Source organism: Platalea leucorodia (assembly GCF_965183815.1).
Source record: "Platalea leucorodia genome assembly, chromosome: 1".
Classification (NCBI taxonomy): domain Eukaryota; kingdom Metazoa; phylum Chordata; class Aves; order Pelecaniformes; family Threskiornithidae; genus Platalea; species Platalea leucorodia.
In genome coordinates, this window is record NC_138823.1 from 151,310,095 (window position 1) to 151,329,395 (window position 19,301).

General features: G+C 39.7%; 1 protein-coding gene across 4 annotated transcripts in view; it reads left to right on the forward strand.

Moving 5' to 3' along the window:
• The window catches only part of WAC (WW domain containing adaptor with coiled-coil), a 65,069-nt gene extending 46,667 nt beyond the window's left edge, over positions 1-18,402 (forward strand). Inside the window, exons 10-13 of one of the 4 annotated variants that reach the window (XM_082322337.1) lie at positions 1,551-1,669; positions 11,016-11,202; positions 14,568-14,695; positions 17,007-18,402. In XM_082322337.1, coding sequence (XP_082178463.1) covers positions 1,551-1,669; positions 11,016-11,202; positions 14,568-14,695; positions 17,007-17,076 — 504 coding nt within the window. In that variant the 3' untranslated portion in view covers positions 17,077-18,402. The remainder of the gene's footprint in view (positions 1-1,550; positions 1,670-11,015; positions 11,203-14,567; positions 14,696-17,006) is intronic. The other 3 variants (XM_082322336.1, XM_082322338.1, XM_082322335.1) reach the window with 3 other exon arrangements.
• Positions 18,403-19,301: the final 899 nt, after the last annotated feature.

Here is a 19,301-nt window from a genome sequence, read left to right on the forward strand (position 1 = left end):
TCTTTTCAATCCATTTTTGTTTTTATTTTTACCAGCCAAGGAACTGATTAGTTTTCCAGTTTGGATCTGCAAGGTGATTATCTCTGGTATTATCTCTGATGGACTTTCCTTTTGAAATTGTTCCTTCTGTTCAAACAGCCTCTTGTAATGTCTGCTCACAGGGTGGGCAAAATTCAGGCATCGATAGCAAAGTTCTTCATGTCATACATTTCATAAAGATATTCAGGTAGTCTTTTTTCATAAATTAATTTATGAACTGCTACTATTTCGCCCCCCCTCAACTGTATAATTCTGTTGATTTCAACACACTGAGTCATCTTACAATGACTGTGCTTTATCTTTCCAGAACCATGACCTTTTCATGTGCTATTCAGACTTTTTTTGGGTTTTGATGATAATTTTAAAAGGTGGCTTTTCCTCTTAGACATAAAAGTAGGCTTGAAATTACATTAAGATTTCCTGTATATTTAAATAAATCAATTTATGTCTTGAGTTTACTTTAGCAGATACCGTATGACTTGCCGTCTGTAGTTTGTTTCACAGGAGTCTGTTTCTGAAACTGAGAGAATTTCTGGAGGTTCAGATGACCTAGTTAGTAATCTACACCAGCTTGATGTCAGCAAATGCCAGACAGGCTGCCTGATTTATGTTTTTGTCTTTATGGATACCTAAACCCTATTTTTCTTCCTTCCCTCTTTCTTAAAATTGTTAGGTTGATTTTCCAGAGTGGGGGATAAATTTTGGAGCTGCTTCCTCTCTTGTACGTACTTTAAAAGGGACAGGGGTATGCAGAGTATGGGGGGAAAAAAAAATCGTGAACTCCATTTACTGTAACGTAGACACTAGTATATTCCCAAACTTTTCATCCTGTTGTAGTTAGGAATTCACAGAAAAAAGACTGTATCTTACTGCTGGTGTATTAATATCTTAAATGTGAATGTGTACTACAAATTAAAAGGAAAAAAGCTACTAGTGACTCTCTTATTCATTGGTTTAGAACTGACAGAACAGTTAAAAAGGGGGAGTAGCAGATGGATAAATGTGCTTTAGATTTTTTTTTTTCATGTATGATAGAGATGTTATAATACCCTTATGACCTAATTCTGCTCTTGACACTGTGTAATGTATTTTCAAGTAGGGAACTTTTAATTTTTTAAGTGAAAATGTTTATTTGGATATTGAACAATTCTTCTGACGTTGAAAATGAGCTTAGTGCTCACATGGAAGATATGGTCAAAAACGAAATTGGGTTGAACTAGTCTACCTAATAAATTTGCAATATTTTGACAAGTCGGATCTAAATTTGCTTCTGTTATGTTTATTAAGTACTCCTTCTATTTTAGTAAAAAAAAGCTATCGCAGCTGTGGAACTAGAGATGATTTTTTTTTTTTAAAAAACACCTTGTGAAGAGTATAAAAATTGTGTCAACAAAAGACCTTGTATCAAAAAATCCCACTGGTCTTGTAACTTTTAATTTCTGTGCTTTCCTCTGGTTCTTGCACTTGATATTTACTGTGGAGGAAATCTAATGAAGTTTTGAACTTTCCAGGTTGCTACTCCAGGTGTTAAACAAGGACCAGCTTCACAGGCAGCACCTCAGCAGCCGGTAATAGCTGACAAGCAGGCAGGTCATGAACCTGCCTCTCCACGAAGTCTTCAGCGCTCAAGGTATGTTAAAATACTTCTCTGTGCTGTCCTCTGTTTTTGCTCTGGATCCAGTGTATGTTGTATGTGTTGCAATTCGTGGATTCTTCTTTGGCCTATTTATTGAACATATGATTTAACTCTTCTGCCACTGAAACGATGCAGATATCTCTGTTACAGAGCTAATGTGGTAGATTCTCCATTTTAGGACCACTACTAGAGTTCCATTCACAGAAGTAAAATAGAGTTAATATTTCTGCCCTGTCACTGTGGAGCCAATTTTACAAGTGATTTCTTGTATTGTGATTTCTGAATTTGGAGTTTTTGTTTCTTTCTCTGCGGTTAGGGGATTAAATGCTTTAACTCTCTGTGATTTTCTGTGTTAGATGTTTGTGGTGTCTTGCTGTAGTGTGATTTGATTTTTAAATTAGTAAGAACTTTTGTGAATCAGGCAATTTTGCTGCTTTAATGAAAAACATTAAAAAAGGAAGTAAGTTTCACAAATGCTTTTCCTTGGCCAGACTTTTATGTCACCATTGCAGCCTATTCAGATGTTGCATGATAGGAACATTTAGGCATGGATTTTCAAGGTGGGTTTAGAATCTGTATCTTGTCTGAAATTTTTCTTCTGGGAAGATGGGCTTTTCATTGTGTAGGATGCTGTGCACTTTATCATATTGGTTCCAGGGGCTGTAACCAAAGATTTGCCATAAGATCCTTCTGTCATGGAGTCATGACCTGGAACCTGTGGCAGGAGGAGACTGCAGGTTGACTTCTGAAAAAGTGCGTCATTACAATGGATTCCTGTAAATCTACAAAGGGTTGCATTTCTTAAACACTAGATTTTTAGAGTGGTTGAATAAGGTGTGTGGTATGATATTAAAAAACAAAACAAAACAAAACAAAAACCCAAAAAAAACCCAAAACCAAAAAAAACCCAAAACAACCAACCAACCAACCAAAAAAAAAAACAAACCAAAAAAACCAACCACAACCAACCAACCAAAAAACCAACACACTTTCTTTGTCAGCGTACCTGAAGCTACGTGGTGGCGCTTTCCAGATCATAAAATAGTGAGGTCTTTTTATCTGCCCTTCTGGGATTTATAATAAAGGGGACCTTTGATTACGTGTTATCAATGCGCTAACTTGTTGTTAGATTTTCAAATCTGTGTTGGTTTTTGTGGGGAGAGGGGCACTGTTTTGTGTTTGGTTTTTTTTGAGGGGTGGGGTTTTTGTTTGCTTGGTGTTCCTGTCCCAGTGATTGGCTTTACTGGAGACACTGTGATATTGATCACTTTCAGGGTACAAACAGAAGCAAGTCAGATTTTGAGTCTTTAATGTTGTCTATCTTACAGACACTTGATTCTAATCTTTGGCAGATGCCTAACCTACAACTCGTTCTTCTGTATGGGTAGAATAAAGACATAGTGTAGCAGCTCCAGTGTCTAGTAATTATGGATGGTGCTGTTTAAATCTTTGTGAATTACACTACCGAAAATAAAATTATACTTGGCAACCAGCTAAACCTTTTTAATAAGGGGACTAGGCCTTTTTATAAGGAGCAGTGAGGTTTTGGGGAGTAGCTCTCAGTCACGGACCCATTTGTCCTTTGCTGATCACCCTTTCCCCATAGGAAATCTTGCTAAGGAAGATGGTCTTATTCTTGGAAACATTCACTATGGCCTGGACTCTGTGTGAAGCGATACTGGTGGGCATTTGGCCTGCTGATCCATACCTGACTGTGGTGTCCACCATCGCCTTTTGGGTTATAGGACTTCCTACTCTGGCGTAACCCTTACCCACCTTGACTTCCCTTTAGGGGTATACTGGCCCTCTGCAAACCGTTGGTCTGCTTGGCATCAGCATTTTGCTGGAGAAGGGAAGCTGAGTTTGTCCTATCAACTACCACTGAAGCGGAGGGGCCATGGGGGTAGCACTGTCCGGTAGTAGCACTGTCCGGTATTTGAGGAGGAGGTGCAGGAGGCAGTGCACAAATAGAGTGCACAGCCTAGTATCAAAGATATTGTGACAATATTAGTATTATTTAGTATCCTGTATCTCTCAAAATTATTACACATTTGTGACAGTGGTATATGGTGCATCACAAGTTTGTGCGTTTCTGTTGCTTTCAGAAGTGTCTCATGTGAAAAAAATGAAAGATTAAGGAACAGGTGATTTGGAAAAACCTGTGCGACTGGTATTTTCTTCTGTTCAGTGCAGGGGAGATGAATGAAAATCATAGAATCATAGAATCGTTAAGGTTGGAAAAGGCCTTTAACATCATCAAGTCCAACCGTTAACCTAGCACTGCCAAGCTCACCACTAAACCATGTCCCTAAGCACCACATCTCCCCATCTGTTAAATACCTCCAGGGATGGGGACTCAACCACTTCCCTGGGCAGCCTCTTCGAATGCCTGACTACCCTTTCGGTGAAGAAGTTTTTCCTAATATCCAATCTAAACCTCCCCTGAAGCAACTTGAGGCCTTTTCCTCCTCTTCTATTGCTTGATACTTGGGAGACCAACCCCCACCTCGCCACAACCTCCTTTCGGGTAGTTGTAGAGAGCAATAACGTCTCCCCTCAGCCTCCTTTTTTCCAGGCCAAACAACCCCAGCTCCCTCAGCCGCTCCTCACCAGACTTGTGCTCCAGACCCTTCATCTGCCTCATTGCCCTTCTTTGGACACGCTCCAGCACCTCAATGTCTTTCTTGTAGTGAGGGGCCCAAAACTGAACACAGTACTCGAGGTGCGGCCTCACTAGTGCCAAGTACAGGGGCACTGTCACCTCCGTGGTCCTGTAGGCCACACTATTTCTGATACAAGCCAGGATGCTATTGGCCGCCTTGGCCACCTGGGCACACTGCCAGCTCACATTCAGCCGACTGTCAACCAACAGTCAACCAACCAAGCCAGGTCCTTTTCTGCCAGGCAGCTCTCCAGCCACTCCTCCCCAAGCCTGTAGCGTTGCATGGGGTTGTTGTGACCCAAGTGCAGCCTTGTTGAACCTCACATAACTGGCTTCGGCGCATCAATCCAGCCTGTCCAGATCCCTCTGTAGGGCTTTCCTACCCTCCAGCAGATCAACGCTCCTGCCCATCTTGGTGTCGTCTGCAAACTTACTGAGGGTGCACTCGATCCCCTCGTCCAGATCATCGATAAAGATATTGAACAGAACTGGTCCCGGTACTGAGCCCTGGGGAACACCACTTGTGACTGGCCACTGACTGGATTTAACTCCATTCACCACAACTCTTTGGGCCCGGCCGTCCAGCCCGTTTTACACCCAGCAAAGAGTACGCCTGTTCAAGCCATGAGCAGCCAGTTTCTCCAGGAGAATGCTGTGGGAAATGGTGTCAAAGGCTTTACTAAAGTCTAGGTAGACAACATCCACAGCCTTCCCCTCGTCCACGAAGTGGGACCAGCTCAGATGTAGATTTACTCATCTGTGAAAGATTTCCTGTGTCTGGGCGGTATTTCTGATGCAGAACAGATTATTCCTTTGTAGGTGAAAGCAGTCAGTCAGATTGGGGACTGCTCTTGGGGCTAACTCCCTTTACTTTTTTATAGGAATGAACAACAACTTAGCAACCTGAACTGTGGACGGGTGGTCCAAAAAGAGGCTCTATGAATTAAGGTTGCATTTTTCTACAGCTTAAATACAGATTGATTGTGCAGAATTTAATCACAACTACATTTCCTTTGCTTTTAGTATTACTAAAAGTTTTAAGCGAACGGAGCTAAAATTATTTTTAACTTGTTTGGGAAGAAGCACTGTCTAAGAAATAGGTGAATAGCTATTGGTCACTTAACAGTTGTAAAATTTCAGTTATGTAAGTTAGGAAATTAATGCAATGCAGGCATACAGTGAGTCTTTTTATAAGAGATGATTCCAAAGACATGCCATAAATTATGGCTGCTATAAAAATGGGACTAAATAAGTGCTTCCATAATTAATAGTTTCATCAGGTTGTTAGTTTCACTTGATTTCCAGAAAGGACTGGGAATATTTTTCCTTTACCTTAGAAAATGCAAAACTGCTGGAGAGGGAGGTGTTTCATCCCTTTTTTTTTTTTTTTTTTTTTTTTTTTTTTTTTTTTGGTAGGTTGTAAGATTTTATAGTTCTTAGTAGTGTATTCAGAACCATCCTGTTTTCATACTCTTGTACAGAAGTTTTTGCCTCTCTGGAAGCATTCCGTTACCTGTGGCATAGTCAGTCTTTAACTCATCCAGCAGCAAAGGCAGGTATTTGGCTTTATTGAAGCATTTAAAAATATAGCAGTAGTTTGGAACTATCATTGCTGCATTTGTAGCTCCCCCTGCTGCTAACACAGCAGTGCGAGGATATTTTGTGACACTATGTTTTATTCATAATTAAGATACAACTTTATTTTTGAGAAACCAACAGATTTTATTTATTTTCCTGAAATGTTTCTGATATGTTAGGGTGATTTTTACTGATGGAGTAGGAGTCAGAAGCCAGGCTGATAAATGGAGAGGAGGCAGTTCACAGGGGAACTTTGATCCTATTAGAACTATGCAGTAAATAAGCATTGAAGGTGATGCTTCAGTTCTACTTAGTTAATAAATGTAGCTTTTCACTGCACCATCAGTATGCTGATGCTGTACGAATACATAGAAACATAGAATAATTTAGAATAATTGGAGCGGACTTCTAGTTGTGATCTAGTCCAAGTCCCAACTCAAAGTAGGACCAGCAAGTTTGAATTGCTAAGGGCATTGTTTAGGTGATTTTTCTGAATCTCTCTGAGCATCTTCCTCTAATGTTTGACTACTCTTATGGTGAAATGTTTTTTCCTTATGTCTAATTAGAATTGTCCCTTGTTGCAACTTGTGTCTCTGCCTTTTGTCCACTGTGCACCTCTGAAAAGAGTCTGGCTGTCTGCTCTCCCCATAGGTAGTTAAAAACAGTAAGAAGATCCTTCAGTCCCCTTCTGTCAGCCACCTCTTTTCCAGACTGAATAAACCCAGTTCTTTTAGCCTCTCCTGACATGGCACGTGCTTCAGCCCCCTAGTCATCTGTGTCATCCTCTGCCTGATTCCTTTGGTGTTGCAGTTTAATTCTGTCTGGTTTTGGGCTTCCCGCTACACAGTGCTCCAGGTACTGTGGATCTCAAGCTCTGAAGACAGGGGAGGAATTGCTTTCTTCAACCAGGCTCTTGCTAACACAGACCAGCATGTGCTTGGCCTGCTTTACCACAGGGATACATTGCTGACTCGCATTTAGCTTGTCCACCAGGATCCTCAGGTCCTTTTCTGCAAAGCTGCTTTCTACCCACTCAGCCTGTGCTGTTCCATGGCGTTGTTCCAGTATTGTGGCATGGGGTTATTCTGTTCCAGGTGTGGGACTTTTCATTTGCCTTTTTTGAACTTGGTTCCTGTCTGCCCATTCAGGTCCTTCTGAATAACAACCTACCCTCCAGTGTATTGACTGCTCCCCCCAAGTAGGTGTCATCTGCAAACTCGCTGAAGGTGCACTATGTGCCACTGTCTAGGTTTTTAATAAAAGCGTTAAACGGTATTGGCTCCAGTGTTAATCAGTGAAGGACAGCACTAGTCACTGGCTTTCGATTGGTCTTTGTACTGCTGACTGCAACCTTTGAGGCCAGCAGTTCATTCAGTTTTCCACCCACCTTACGCATGAATATGGACTGGATAAGTGAACAGTTTGGCTATAACAATACTATGGGAGATGATGTCACAGGCCTTGCTGAAGTCAAGGTAAACAACATCGCTGCTTTTCCCTTGTCCTCTGAGCCAGTCATCTCATCATAGAAGTCAGTGAGGTTGGTCAGGCGTAATTTCCCCTTGGTAGTCCTATGCTGGCTCTTTTTTTTGCCTTTTAGTCTTTCATGTAGCTGGAACCCCTTCCAGGAAGACTTGCTCCATAACTTCCCCAGAGACTAAGGTCAAATGGCCTGTAGTTCCCCAGGTTGTTGTCCTTGTGCTTCTTGAAGATGGCTTTAATGTTTGTTTTTCCCCCTCACCCCCCATCATCAGGAAACTTGCCTGCTCACCATGCTGCTTCAAGGTGATGCAGCATCTGAGTTATACTGGCCAGCTCCCTGATTACCCTTGGGTGCATACCATCTGGTTGCATGGACATATGTCCGGTTAGTTTAACTGCTCCTTAATTTCTTCCTCTGCTGTAGGTAACACTTTACTCGCACTGACTCTGCTGATGTGCTTGGGCATGTGGGAGGCCTGAGGGCAGACCATATCCATAAAAACCCAGGCAAAAACAAGTTGCCGACTATCCTGGCCTTTTTCGTGTCCCTTGTCTCTAGGTCCCCTTGCCTTGTAGAGGGGCAACCCGCCTGTTCCTTAACTCCCCCCCACAGTTACATCATATATTCCCTTTTGCAACTTCTGCTGCCTGAAATTAGGGGAAATTTATATTGTATACAAATCTAACAAACCTGCCTGCCAAAATCTTTCTGCGTGATTTTTTTTTTTTATATTCTAAGCTTTTAAACAAGTTTGGGGGTACTGAAAGGAATGAGGTTAAAGTCTTTGATGCTGCAGAGCAGTGTACTGTACCTGATTTGTTGGCTGTTTGGAAACCTGCTGTAATTCTTTGCAAGTGTGTGTGATTCAGATAAACGTCTGGGCATGGGACTGTCAAGACAGTTGCATTACGTTAGGATGTTTTTGGTCCTCAAGGGGGTAGGTTAGCTGATGAATTAAGATTCCTCTCAAATTTGTTTTTTCTTCATATTACTTCATATCACTTGTAGGCAAGTAGTAAGAGAGTTTTAAGAAATAGACTGAAATTATGGCCTGTGTTGAAAAGCTGCTGCCAGTGGAGAGTGATTGTAAACATAATCTTATGAGTAATGGCTAGGTACTTACACAAATAGTACTACTATTTCTCAGTATATGTAGTGCCAAAGAACATGGTAGCTGTGAGGTACCATCACTGTTATGGTGCTAGTGATGCTGTTTTGTACTGCTCAAGATTACTGCTTCCTTTGTCTTCCCGTACAAGAGTGGAGAGAACAGAGCAGACTGTTTTCATCCTGACCTGTCCTTGTCCATGTTTTCATGGATAACTAGCGCTGCTCCCACCTCTTCTTAACAAAATAGAAGAACAGAGACCCTTGAGGGGGGAGGGAGGGGGCGGGGCAGTGGGAGTGATTGAACAAATGCTGGAAAGGGAAGAAAGAGTGTAGAGGCCTTATTTTTGCAAGGGATGGGGGAGTAGAAAAGGGCATGTGCTGAAATGTCAGCCTCTAAGCTTCCCCACCATGGGTTATGTACCCTTCCCAGCCCAGGTTCTGGTTTCCTAGAAGATCAGATCACCTGGACAGCAGTGCTTGCAAGGAGGAAAGAAACCCCAACATTCTGATCCTTCATTTGGTACAAGTGACATACCAAATGGCAATTTTGATGCTGGTGAAAGTCGCAGTGGAGTTGTCTATTGCTGATAATACAGAAGCTGAAGAACAGCGACGAACTCTTACACGTAGCAGAACTGTGTAGCTGCAGCTCTGGCAGTTGTCAGGTGTGGTTGGCTCCATAGAATATGAGAGTGTAGTGTTCATGCTGGCCCTGATACCTGGGCTTCAGGACACATGGAAAGTAAATCTAAGCGTCAGTGATTTTTACATATTTTGGGGGAACTTCTGTAGCTTGTTGGGCTTGATGTTAGGTGTTCAGGATGTATATCATAGCTTTATTGAGAGAAGTGATACAAGTGAAACAAAAAAACCTACTTCTTAACCTAGAGAGCTTAGCATCCAGGTGTGAAGCGGAGGATGAGTATTTGCAAATTGGGAGTGCAAGAGTCATAAAATCGTTAAGGTTGGAAAGGACCTCCGAGATCATCGAGTCCAACCGTTAACCTAACTGCCTGGTCCACCTCTAAACCATGTCCCTAAGCGCCACATCCACACGTTTTTTGAACACTTCCAGGGACTGTGATTGCACCACTTCCCTGGGCAGTCTGTTCCAATGCCTAACCACTCTCTCCGTGAAGAAGTTTTTCCTAATATCTAATCTAAATTTCCCCTGGCACAACTCGAGGCCATTTCCTCTCATTGTAGCACTTGTTACTTGGGAGAAGAGACCGACCCCCACCTCACTACAGCCTCCTTTCAGGTAGTTGTAGAGAGCGTAGAGAGTCCTTGTGGATTAGTCAGTCATATCAGTTTACGGAAGATTTACCTAAGCGGGACCCACCTTTATTGGTCATTGCAGCAGGAATAGGCCTTTAGAAAGAGATGGGATTCTTAAGAAGGCCCCTCCCATACATGAGGAGCATCATGAGGTAGAGAGGAAAAATGTCTTGTAAAGTGGAGTGATAGGGTAATTATTAGAGGAATGCAGTTAAAAAAAACAAAACAAAACAAAACAAAAACATTGCTTAAAGCAATGGCTAGAATACTTTGTAGAGACCACAATCTTGAGCACTGTGGATGGCAAAAGACTGCTACGCCAAGATCAACATGAGAGTTTTCTAGTAACGGTTAGAAAACTTTTTGACCAAGAATTATAGTTGCAAAGTAGAATTGGAAAGGCTGTGTATTGTTGTAGTATTCAGATAATGTAAACATTGTGTTTGCTTGCATATGGAGATCTGAAAGAGGACAGTCAAAGGCTTTGTCCAAGGCACAGAGTTTTTGATTTGTCTCACAGTACACATATCAGCCCAATGTGTCTCCATGCATCTGTTCTCCAGCAACAGGTTAACACACCAGCCAGAAAAAAAGGCAGCATGAATATGTTCCAGTAAAGCAGTCAAGCTGGTAGCTACAAACATACTGCTCCTGTGATACTTCTGTTCTCTTGAGTGCTTTAAGTGAGGATGTACAGTATCACAAAGTCACCTAGGTATTTATGTTTTGGCATTAGTAAATGGTTATACTCCTCAAAGCCCGTATGGCTGTATTTTTAGTTCAGGACATCAAGCTTTGTACTTAATGATTATTGTGATACTTGCCAATATTCTATTGAATAAACCTGCCTGACTCCATCTGATACATCATTATTGAAAATCTTTAGTTTGCAGCTATTTGAAGGAAGAACATAGATGTGTATATTCCCTGATGTAGACACAGCTTACATCTCTTGAGAGGCTATCAAAGTTAAAGAACCAAAAAAACCTAACCAACCAAAAAAAAAAAAAACAACTGTTACATTGTAGCACTCAAACAGTTCCCATACAAGTAGGAGGTTTGAGGAAAAGTGGCACAGGTTTGGTTTACCAGAAGTATTTACTTGTGGTTTAAATACTTTATGTACTTTTGTGGCTGGAAGCAATGAATTTTAAGTGTTTATTTCTCTGCAGGTTTACATATGTTTCTAAATGCTCACTTTTTTTTTTTTTTTTAATTCTTTCTTCTAGTAGTCAAAGAAGCCCATCACCAGGTCCAAATCATACCTCTAGCACTAGTGCATCAAATTCAACACCTGCACCGCAGAATACATCTGTACGACCCACTTGTTCATTAACACCTACGCTAGCAGCACACTTCAATGAAAATCTTATAAAGCATGTTCAAGGCTGGCCTGCAGATCATGCAGAAAAGCAGGTGAGTACATGTGTGCTTTGTTCCCTGTGAAAGGGCAAAATGTATAGCTTAAAATCCGGTTTTCTTACACAGGTTGTTTTTTCTAGGAATTAAAAGTATTTAAAAAAACCCCGATGCTTGGCCTTAGCCGGAAAAGAGAAGAGGGGAGAGAGATTAGGCCAAACCTAATGAGATTTTACATGAGATTTGCCATTTAACAGTTGAGTATGTTCAGTCTAGCTTAAAGTACCAGTGCTTTTGAAATTCTCTCAGATGAATAGCTATCCTCATAACTATTTTCTTACTGGCAAAGTTATGTTGAAATTTACAAAGGATATAAATTTCAACAAATTTTTATAAAAATATTTTTGTTATGTGGAAACTGTTATGAATTGGGTAACAGAGTTAAACTATTTGAGACTGTTCCACAGTTTGAGTCACCAAGTTCACTGAGCTCTACACAGTGAAAAAGGAACTCTGCCTTGTTTGTTGCACCCAGTTTTTAAGATGATGTAGAGGGCTCAGACTGAATTTGGGCTATTTTTACATAATGGGAAATCCAGTAGAATTGCCATCCATATTTTATAACTAACTGCATGAAACCTATCCTGTTGTGGTAATACAGGGAAACTGGATGCATGTCAGCTGTTTGGAATGTGTTACTCAAAGGAACCGTATTGGTTCAAGTCCTTTTGCAGGCAGCCCTGCCTGACACAACTGTGTGGGATATTAATCTTACCTAACCCGGTTTACTTTGGTCTTTTGAAGAGTGCTTGCATGCTGGCTCAAGCCTGCAGTGGAGGCTTTTGGGCGGTAACTTGCAGGATGACTCTTAGAAGTGCGGTCTAGACTGATACCCCATTTGGACTCTGTTTGGGGTTCTTGTTTCTTTACATTAGTTTTTCAAATCCAATTACAAGACATTACCAACCTGTACCGACCAAGTCAAATGACTGAGCCACTGCTGTGGAACGTGTGTTTAAGGAAACGGTGCAGTGCAGCCACTCCTATGACCTTGACGCATAGTGTTATTCTTACTGTGTACATTGACACATAATTGACATATATCTTAATGCAGAAAATATAGCTTTACACAGTTCATAGGTCATTTTTTTCCTACTATCAGTAATAAAGAGATTAAAAAAACCCAGCTACTGCTAGGTGGTCACGTACTCAGTTGGATACTTTTACCTTTGTGCCAAGTGTTACATGTCATATTGTCCTGTCTGCTGTTTCAGATGATTTCACGTGACAGTGTTGTTTGTAACCAGTTTTGAATAGTAACACTTGGGGGACTTAAGTCAGATATTTGATATTAAAAAAAAAAAGTGAATCAAAGTATAGGTGCAATACGTAGTGAAGAAGATGGAAGTGGAGAGGCTAAAATATGCGGTGCCTTGGTTTCTTCAGATTTCTTAACCAGATGCATAGCTTAAATTGAAATTAGGGCATAAGAGCACATGCCAAAGTAAACTGAAAAATAAGTAAGTAAGTAAATTAGGTGAGCCAGGACAGGTATGTGATAAAGCTGTCAGACTTGAAGAAATGTACTGTGCAGTAATTAGTAGCTAAAACAATTCTTGAACCACTAGCAGTTATTTTGCAGAACTCATAAGCAATTAATGTGGAAAACTGGAAAACAATCCAGTTATGTGGTTAGTTGGAAAATAATCAACATAACTATCTTTAAGGAATGTGAGAAACGGAATTGTAGGTGGTCTCAACTCAGTAATTGTAGAGGCACTTTGAGTATTGAACAATATCTAAGTAGAAAAAATGATGAATTTACCTTTTTACAAACACATGAGAAGAAAACTGGTAATAGTGAGCATGGACCTTTTAGAAAGAAATTATCTCAGTTTTTTGGGTTTTTTTCTTTGATAAAGTATCAGGCTTTGGTAATATGGGAAAGCAATAAATGTTATATCCTAATTTGCAGCAAGACTGTTAACACCTTGTAACAAGAATCTTATATGCAAAAATTATTTTAAGGCCTTTTAAATGAGATTACTTTAAGATGGGTGACTGGTCAGCTTAAAAAGAAGTACTTCGAAAGTCACTATTGATAGTTTGCTATGAGTCTCAAAGCTTTGGAGTTGTGTAGGACATGCGAAGTGATGTCCTGCTGGAGACCACGGTACTCTTGGATGTCAACACGCTCCAGAAAAGAAAACTTTTAATGTAGGGAATTAGAACACAAAGTGCTGCTTTGAACTGGAGAAATGCCAGAAGTTGATGAAGACTTGTGCTAAATACCATTATTTTTTGGGGAAAAAAAAATCAAGTATACAAGTACTTAAGCAGATGTTGTGGGTTAACCCCAGTAGGCAGCTAAGCACCACACAGCTGCTCGCTCACTCTCCCCCAATAGGATGGGGGAGAGAAAGGGAAGGGCAAAAGTGAGAAAACTCGTGGGTTGAGATAAGGACAGCTTAATAAGTAAAAGCGGGGGTGGGCAGGGAGTGATGCAAAAGCAGTCACTTGCCACCAGCCGACCGATGCCCAGCCAGTCCCTGAGCAGTGGCAACCCCTGGAAAGCTGCCCCCCAGTTTTACTATGAAGCATGACATGATATGGTATGGAATAGCCCTGTGGTCGGTTTGGATCAGCTGTCCCAGCTGCATTCTCTCCCTGCCTTTTGTCCACCCACAACCTATTTGCTGGGGGGGGGGGGGGGGGGGGGGGGGGGGGGGGGCGGGGGGGGCAGAGAGAGAAAGGGAGAAACCCTTAATGTTGTGTAAGCACTGCTCAGCAATAGCTAAAACATTGGTGTGTTATCAACACTGTTTTGGTCACAGATCCGAAACATAGCACAATATGGGCTGCTATGAAGAAAATTAACTCCATCCCAGTCAGATGCAGGACAGCAGAGAATAACATTGCTAAACAGTAATACTGCAGGGAAGGATCTATTTGAAACAGGTTTTTTTTCAGTGTGCTTTTTTCCTGTATAAGGGAGCTGGAAAGAAGATGGCATTTGGTTATTTTTGTCACTAAGGCTTAATTTAGATGGGAAATTTAAGTCTGCCATTGAAATAGTGGACAGAGACTTTTAACTACTTCAACAAATTACTTTGGAAACTTGGAGCCATGTCATGTACTATCTTTCAAGATGGTTGAGTAAACATTTGTTAGGATCAAGGAAATCTAAACCATCCCTGCGTTAGCATGGGCCTGGGTTAGACACTCTTGGCAGTCAGCGTTGTTCATTTCTGATTCTAAATGGACTTTTGTAGAGAATTTAATATACTTCTGATTTAATGTTCCCTTTTGAAGTTAGTGCGCTTTGCTGTTTCAAGACACACTCTTCCAGCAATCCTCTGGCTACAGCCAGTTGTTTCCAATGCATGATTCAAAATCCTAACCTTTATGTGTAACCATTGCAGGCATCAAGATTACGTGAGGAAGCCCATAACATGGGAAGTGTCCATATGTCAGAAATTTGTACTGAATTAAAGAATTTAAGGTCTTTAGTTCGAGTATGTGAAATTCAAGCAACTTTGCGTGAGCAAAGGTAAGTGTATGCTCTGTGTTTATTTTCAAAATGGTAATTTTCAAGATAGTATTAAATTCCCATTCTGACATTGTTTTGCATGAGCTGTATTTACTGATGACTTTGTAAGTATGCTAATACTTGCCAGGTTTGCAAGCTGTCTTCCCTGTGTACATTCTACCTGTTTCCCACACAGATACCTCTTAGTCTCCAATGAGTAGAACCAGGTACGCAACTTCTGTATGTATTTTCACGTAGATAGAAAAGAAGTATCTTTCCAGATACATTAGTGCATTAGGAAAAACTGATTAACTCGCACTAGCTCAGCATACTTCTAAAATATCTTTCCATACGTGATGCGTAGATCGCATAGGTACACATCTGCACGGTTTATACTGGTCTTAAATACTACCATTTGCATGAGACATTTGTTAGGTCTAAAGCCAGAGAAAGTTTGAAGAGGTGTTGTTGATATCACAAGCTAAGGGAAAATTAATGTTTGTTACTTAGGTAGGACCCATCTGAGAAGATCTTGGGGTTCTTTAGTGAGATGTTGATTCTCAGTAAAGTAGACTTCTGCTTCTTAAGTCAGTAATAGCGCGTCTTGTATCACTGAAGCAATACACAACCGCGTTGTTGAAGACTGTTGTGCAAGATTGAAAAGTTTAGTCTTACAATACGTGCTGAAACTTTTCACCAGTAGTCATGATCCTGACTCTACTTTGATATTCTGTTTCCTTTTTGAATGATATTATCCCATGTATTAAGTCACGCTACAGCTGGAATACAGTGATTCTGATTTACTATTTTAAGCCACTCTAATAGCATTGCATGCTGTTCAGATAGCTGGCTTTATCCTAGAAGTTCTTGCATTTTGGCAGTTAGTAAAACAATCCTTTAGTCAGAAGTAGGCTACAATATATTTGTAAATCTTTCCAAATAAAGAATTGGAAGTATCCATTCTTTCGGAAATTTTATTTCATAACTTCATTACATAAATTACAATTTCTGTAGTATATTTAATGAACTGCTTGGTTTCTTACAGGTTTCATTTCCTAAGGTTTCATTTCTGTCTGCGTGCACTCGGTGATCTGAAATAACATGTCAAATGTCATTATTCAGCTCACTAAATAGCACCTTGTTTCTTGTACGCTGTGTATTCTTAAGCTATCAATGGATAATGATTATTATGACTTTGAAGCTGTGATAACATGTATCTTTTATTTTTGCTGCAATCCCAAAGATGTGGAATACGTGGCATAAGTAACAAGTTGGTGGGGGGAGGCTTTCTCAAAGGATGGAATTATCAAAGCCAATACATTTGAGTGATGATATTATTTCTATACTTTTGCACAGAACAGAACTCTTTAAATTTGTTTAATGTTTTTTTCAGTGGGTCTATCTTAATCGTTTTTCACCTACTTTTCAGTAGAAAATTCATTTTTACTGAACTGGACACATACTTGAAAGGTGTTTACAAAAGTCTGCTGAAGTGGATGTTTTTTCTGCATCGATTAAAGTTGCTTCAGACTTTATGGAATATTTATATGAAACTTCAACTTTCCCTGAATATTTTCTTAATTCATTCACATGCTTGCATTACACTGCAGCATTGTGAAAAGTTGTTTCAAAATATTCATTAAAAATTCTGGGAAGCAGTTATGTAAAACAAATGTTCATTAATCATGATAATTGTTTATGTCAGTTTGGTAGAAGCAGGAAAAATATATAAGGAAATTGCTAGCAATATAATTTATTTCTAAGCCAGGTGTAGTTACAGCTTTTTTTCCTTAGATGTCTTTTAATGATGAAATATTTTGAGATTGGAGCTTACCATAACTGGAGACTACAACTAGCCACAGAGCCAAATACTGGAAAAAAAGTGTTGCACCTAGAAGAAAACTTGCTTGTTTAAAAAAAACTGAGTGCTTTGGGTTATTGTAGACTCTGGAAAGCTGCATGACACAGGCTTAATACCATTCTTCAGAATATTGAGTTACTCAGCGTACTCTTCCAGTGTCCCGCTTTTTCTGGGAGTTAAATTCAAGTGAAGAGCGGGCTTAAACATAACTGTGTATCAGTCATAATGCAATACAGTGACTTAGTTTTCTGAACTAAGGTATCAAACATGGCAGGTCTTTGTACATCTGCATACAGTGTTTGTAGGTTGGTGAACAGATTGGGAATTAATTTAAAAATACATGAATTTTATTAATAGAGCTAAGGAGCTTGGTATCTTTCACTGAAATTGTAAAAGTTCTTGTGTAGATACTTATTTAATATCTCTGTATAATGGAAATGTTTATACTAATTTATTTCTTTTCTCTTGCAGGATACTATTTTTGAGGCAACAAATTAAAGAACTTGAAAAGCTAAAGAATCAGAATTCCTTCATGGTGTGAAAAGTTGTAAACAATTGCACATGGTTTTGAGTACAGGAACTATTAAACTGATGCCCAGTCTTAACACTTTTGAGCTGCATTTGAGTAGACTTTGGACCGTTGAGCTGGGCAGAAAAAAAGTTGACATGGGGAAGGGGACAGGAGGGAGTCAAATTCAGGGGAAAGATACAAGAATGATTTGTAAAACCCTTGAAATGTAGATTTCTTGTAGATGTATTCTTCACGTTGTAAATATGTTTTGTAGAGTGAAGCCATGGGAAGCCATGTGTATCAGAGCTTAGACATCCAAAACTAATCAATGCTGAGGTGGCTAAATACCTAGCCTTTTACATGTAAACCTGTCTGCAAAATTAGCTTTCTCTCTTTTTTTTTTTTTTTTTTTTTTTTTTTTAGTTAATTTATCGTTCAGAAATCTTGCATTTCCTAAAATTCAATGCAAGCGCCAGGCGATCTGTGTCTAAGGCTGCAACAATTTGGGTAATGTACAAAATATTATGAAACAACTGTTTCCACACTTGCACCGAATCGAGAGCAGTGCTTCTCCATTTCTGTTTTACAGAGAAATGTTTTTCATTTTCTGTGTTCCATTTCCCTGTGAAATCCTAAATCTGATTTTATCAGTTTTTTAATGCTTCTAATTTTCTCTTTTCTTAAGGCACTGTTGCTATGGCACTTTTTCTATAATCTTTTCATTCCTGTGTACAGTAGCTTAAAATTGCAGTGATTGAGCATAACCCACTTGTTTGTATAAATTATTGAAACGTATTTCCATTTGCACCCTGTAAGAATGGACTTATAGTACTGCTGGGCATGTGTGCTGAAAGTACATTACTTGCTCAAATATAAGGAAATAGCCCAATGAACATGTTAACATGGTTGTGGGAGGGGAAAGAGGAAAAAAAAAAAAGCTAGTCAGATGTGAATTGTATCTGTTGTAATAAACATGTTAAAACAAAGAAACACTGGTTTTCATTTCCTTTGGTCAACACATGAAAATTTGGTCTGTTTGGGGACTCTTTATTAGAACTGTTCTTGTTGAACATTTTTGTACTTAAATAATTCCTCAAGGGAGGTTTTGTTTAAAACTTGTAAACAGGAAAATGTGTATAAAATATTTAATGAAATATAAAATTCAACAAGAATGATTTAAGACACCTCCCCAACAGCTGTCATATGTTAACTCCTGGTTTACCTGTCTTGATATTATGACATTTCATTTCGAAGGATGTTTGTGTTGTAGCTAACTGTTTAAGTCTGGTGCTGACTGCTGTTCTTAACCATCACAAAACGCTGAATTTGTGTAATTGGAGCAACCCACCGTTTGAAAATGGTGGCAAAGCTCGGCTTTGTATATTGTTTCCTAAAGTATATTAAAAATAAAAAAGAAACTATTGCTACTACAAAATAAACGTGGCTTTTTCTTTGCTTAAAAACAACAAATATAGTGATGGCAGTGCTAGTTTAATATTTGCAGAGGTGTATATGTTGCAGTAGTCTGTTAAGTAAGAAAGACTGTAGGTGATGGATTAAAAAAAAAAGAACTTGATGGTAAAGGTGTCGACATGTGATGCTACATGTTTTGTTCCTACAAAATACTGTCTTTCAGCACCAGAAACATTACTTGATTTCTGTTTTGCCTTGTCTCGTGTTGAGTGGGCTCGGACTGATTTTTAAAAGCAGTTTTTAATCAGTGGAAGCTGAATGCTCTGTCCTAACAAGACACTGCAAATGGAACAAGTTGAAATAACTAACAATAAAAGTCAGAAATCAGGACAGATTAACTTGTAATTGTTCCTCACTTTTTAGCTTAGTATGTGCTGTTGTGTTTCATATGCAAATGTTTGATTTTGCTCAGAAACTGGGAATAGAATAACCTCGAATTAATTAATTTTAACCTACTTTGCTTCTGCATTTTGAGAGACCCAAGGCCAAGTGACAGAAGGCTTCCCGAGACTCTCGTAGTTGCCTAACGTCCTGTTTCTTGTAATGCTCATGGTCTTGAGGTTGCCCAAGCATCGGGAAGCAGCACGTGAAATGGATGGACGTACAGGTGATCTTTCACCAGTGGCTGTCCTTAGTTCTGGTATTTTGCTGTTTAGTTACTTGCTGAGACAAAGGTTGCTTCTGTCAGTAGATACGCTGGACCTATTTTCCACGAGCTTACTTGGTTTCCTTTTGATTCATATATTGCCCTCTACAGCGTCCTGTACCAATGAGGTTCACAA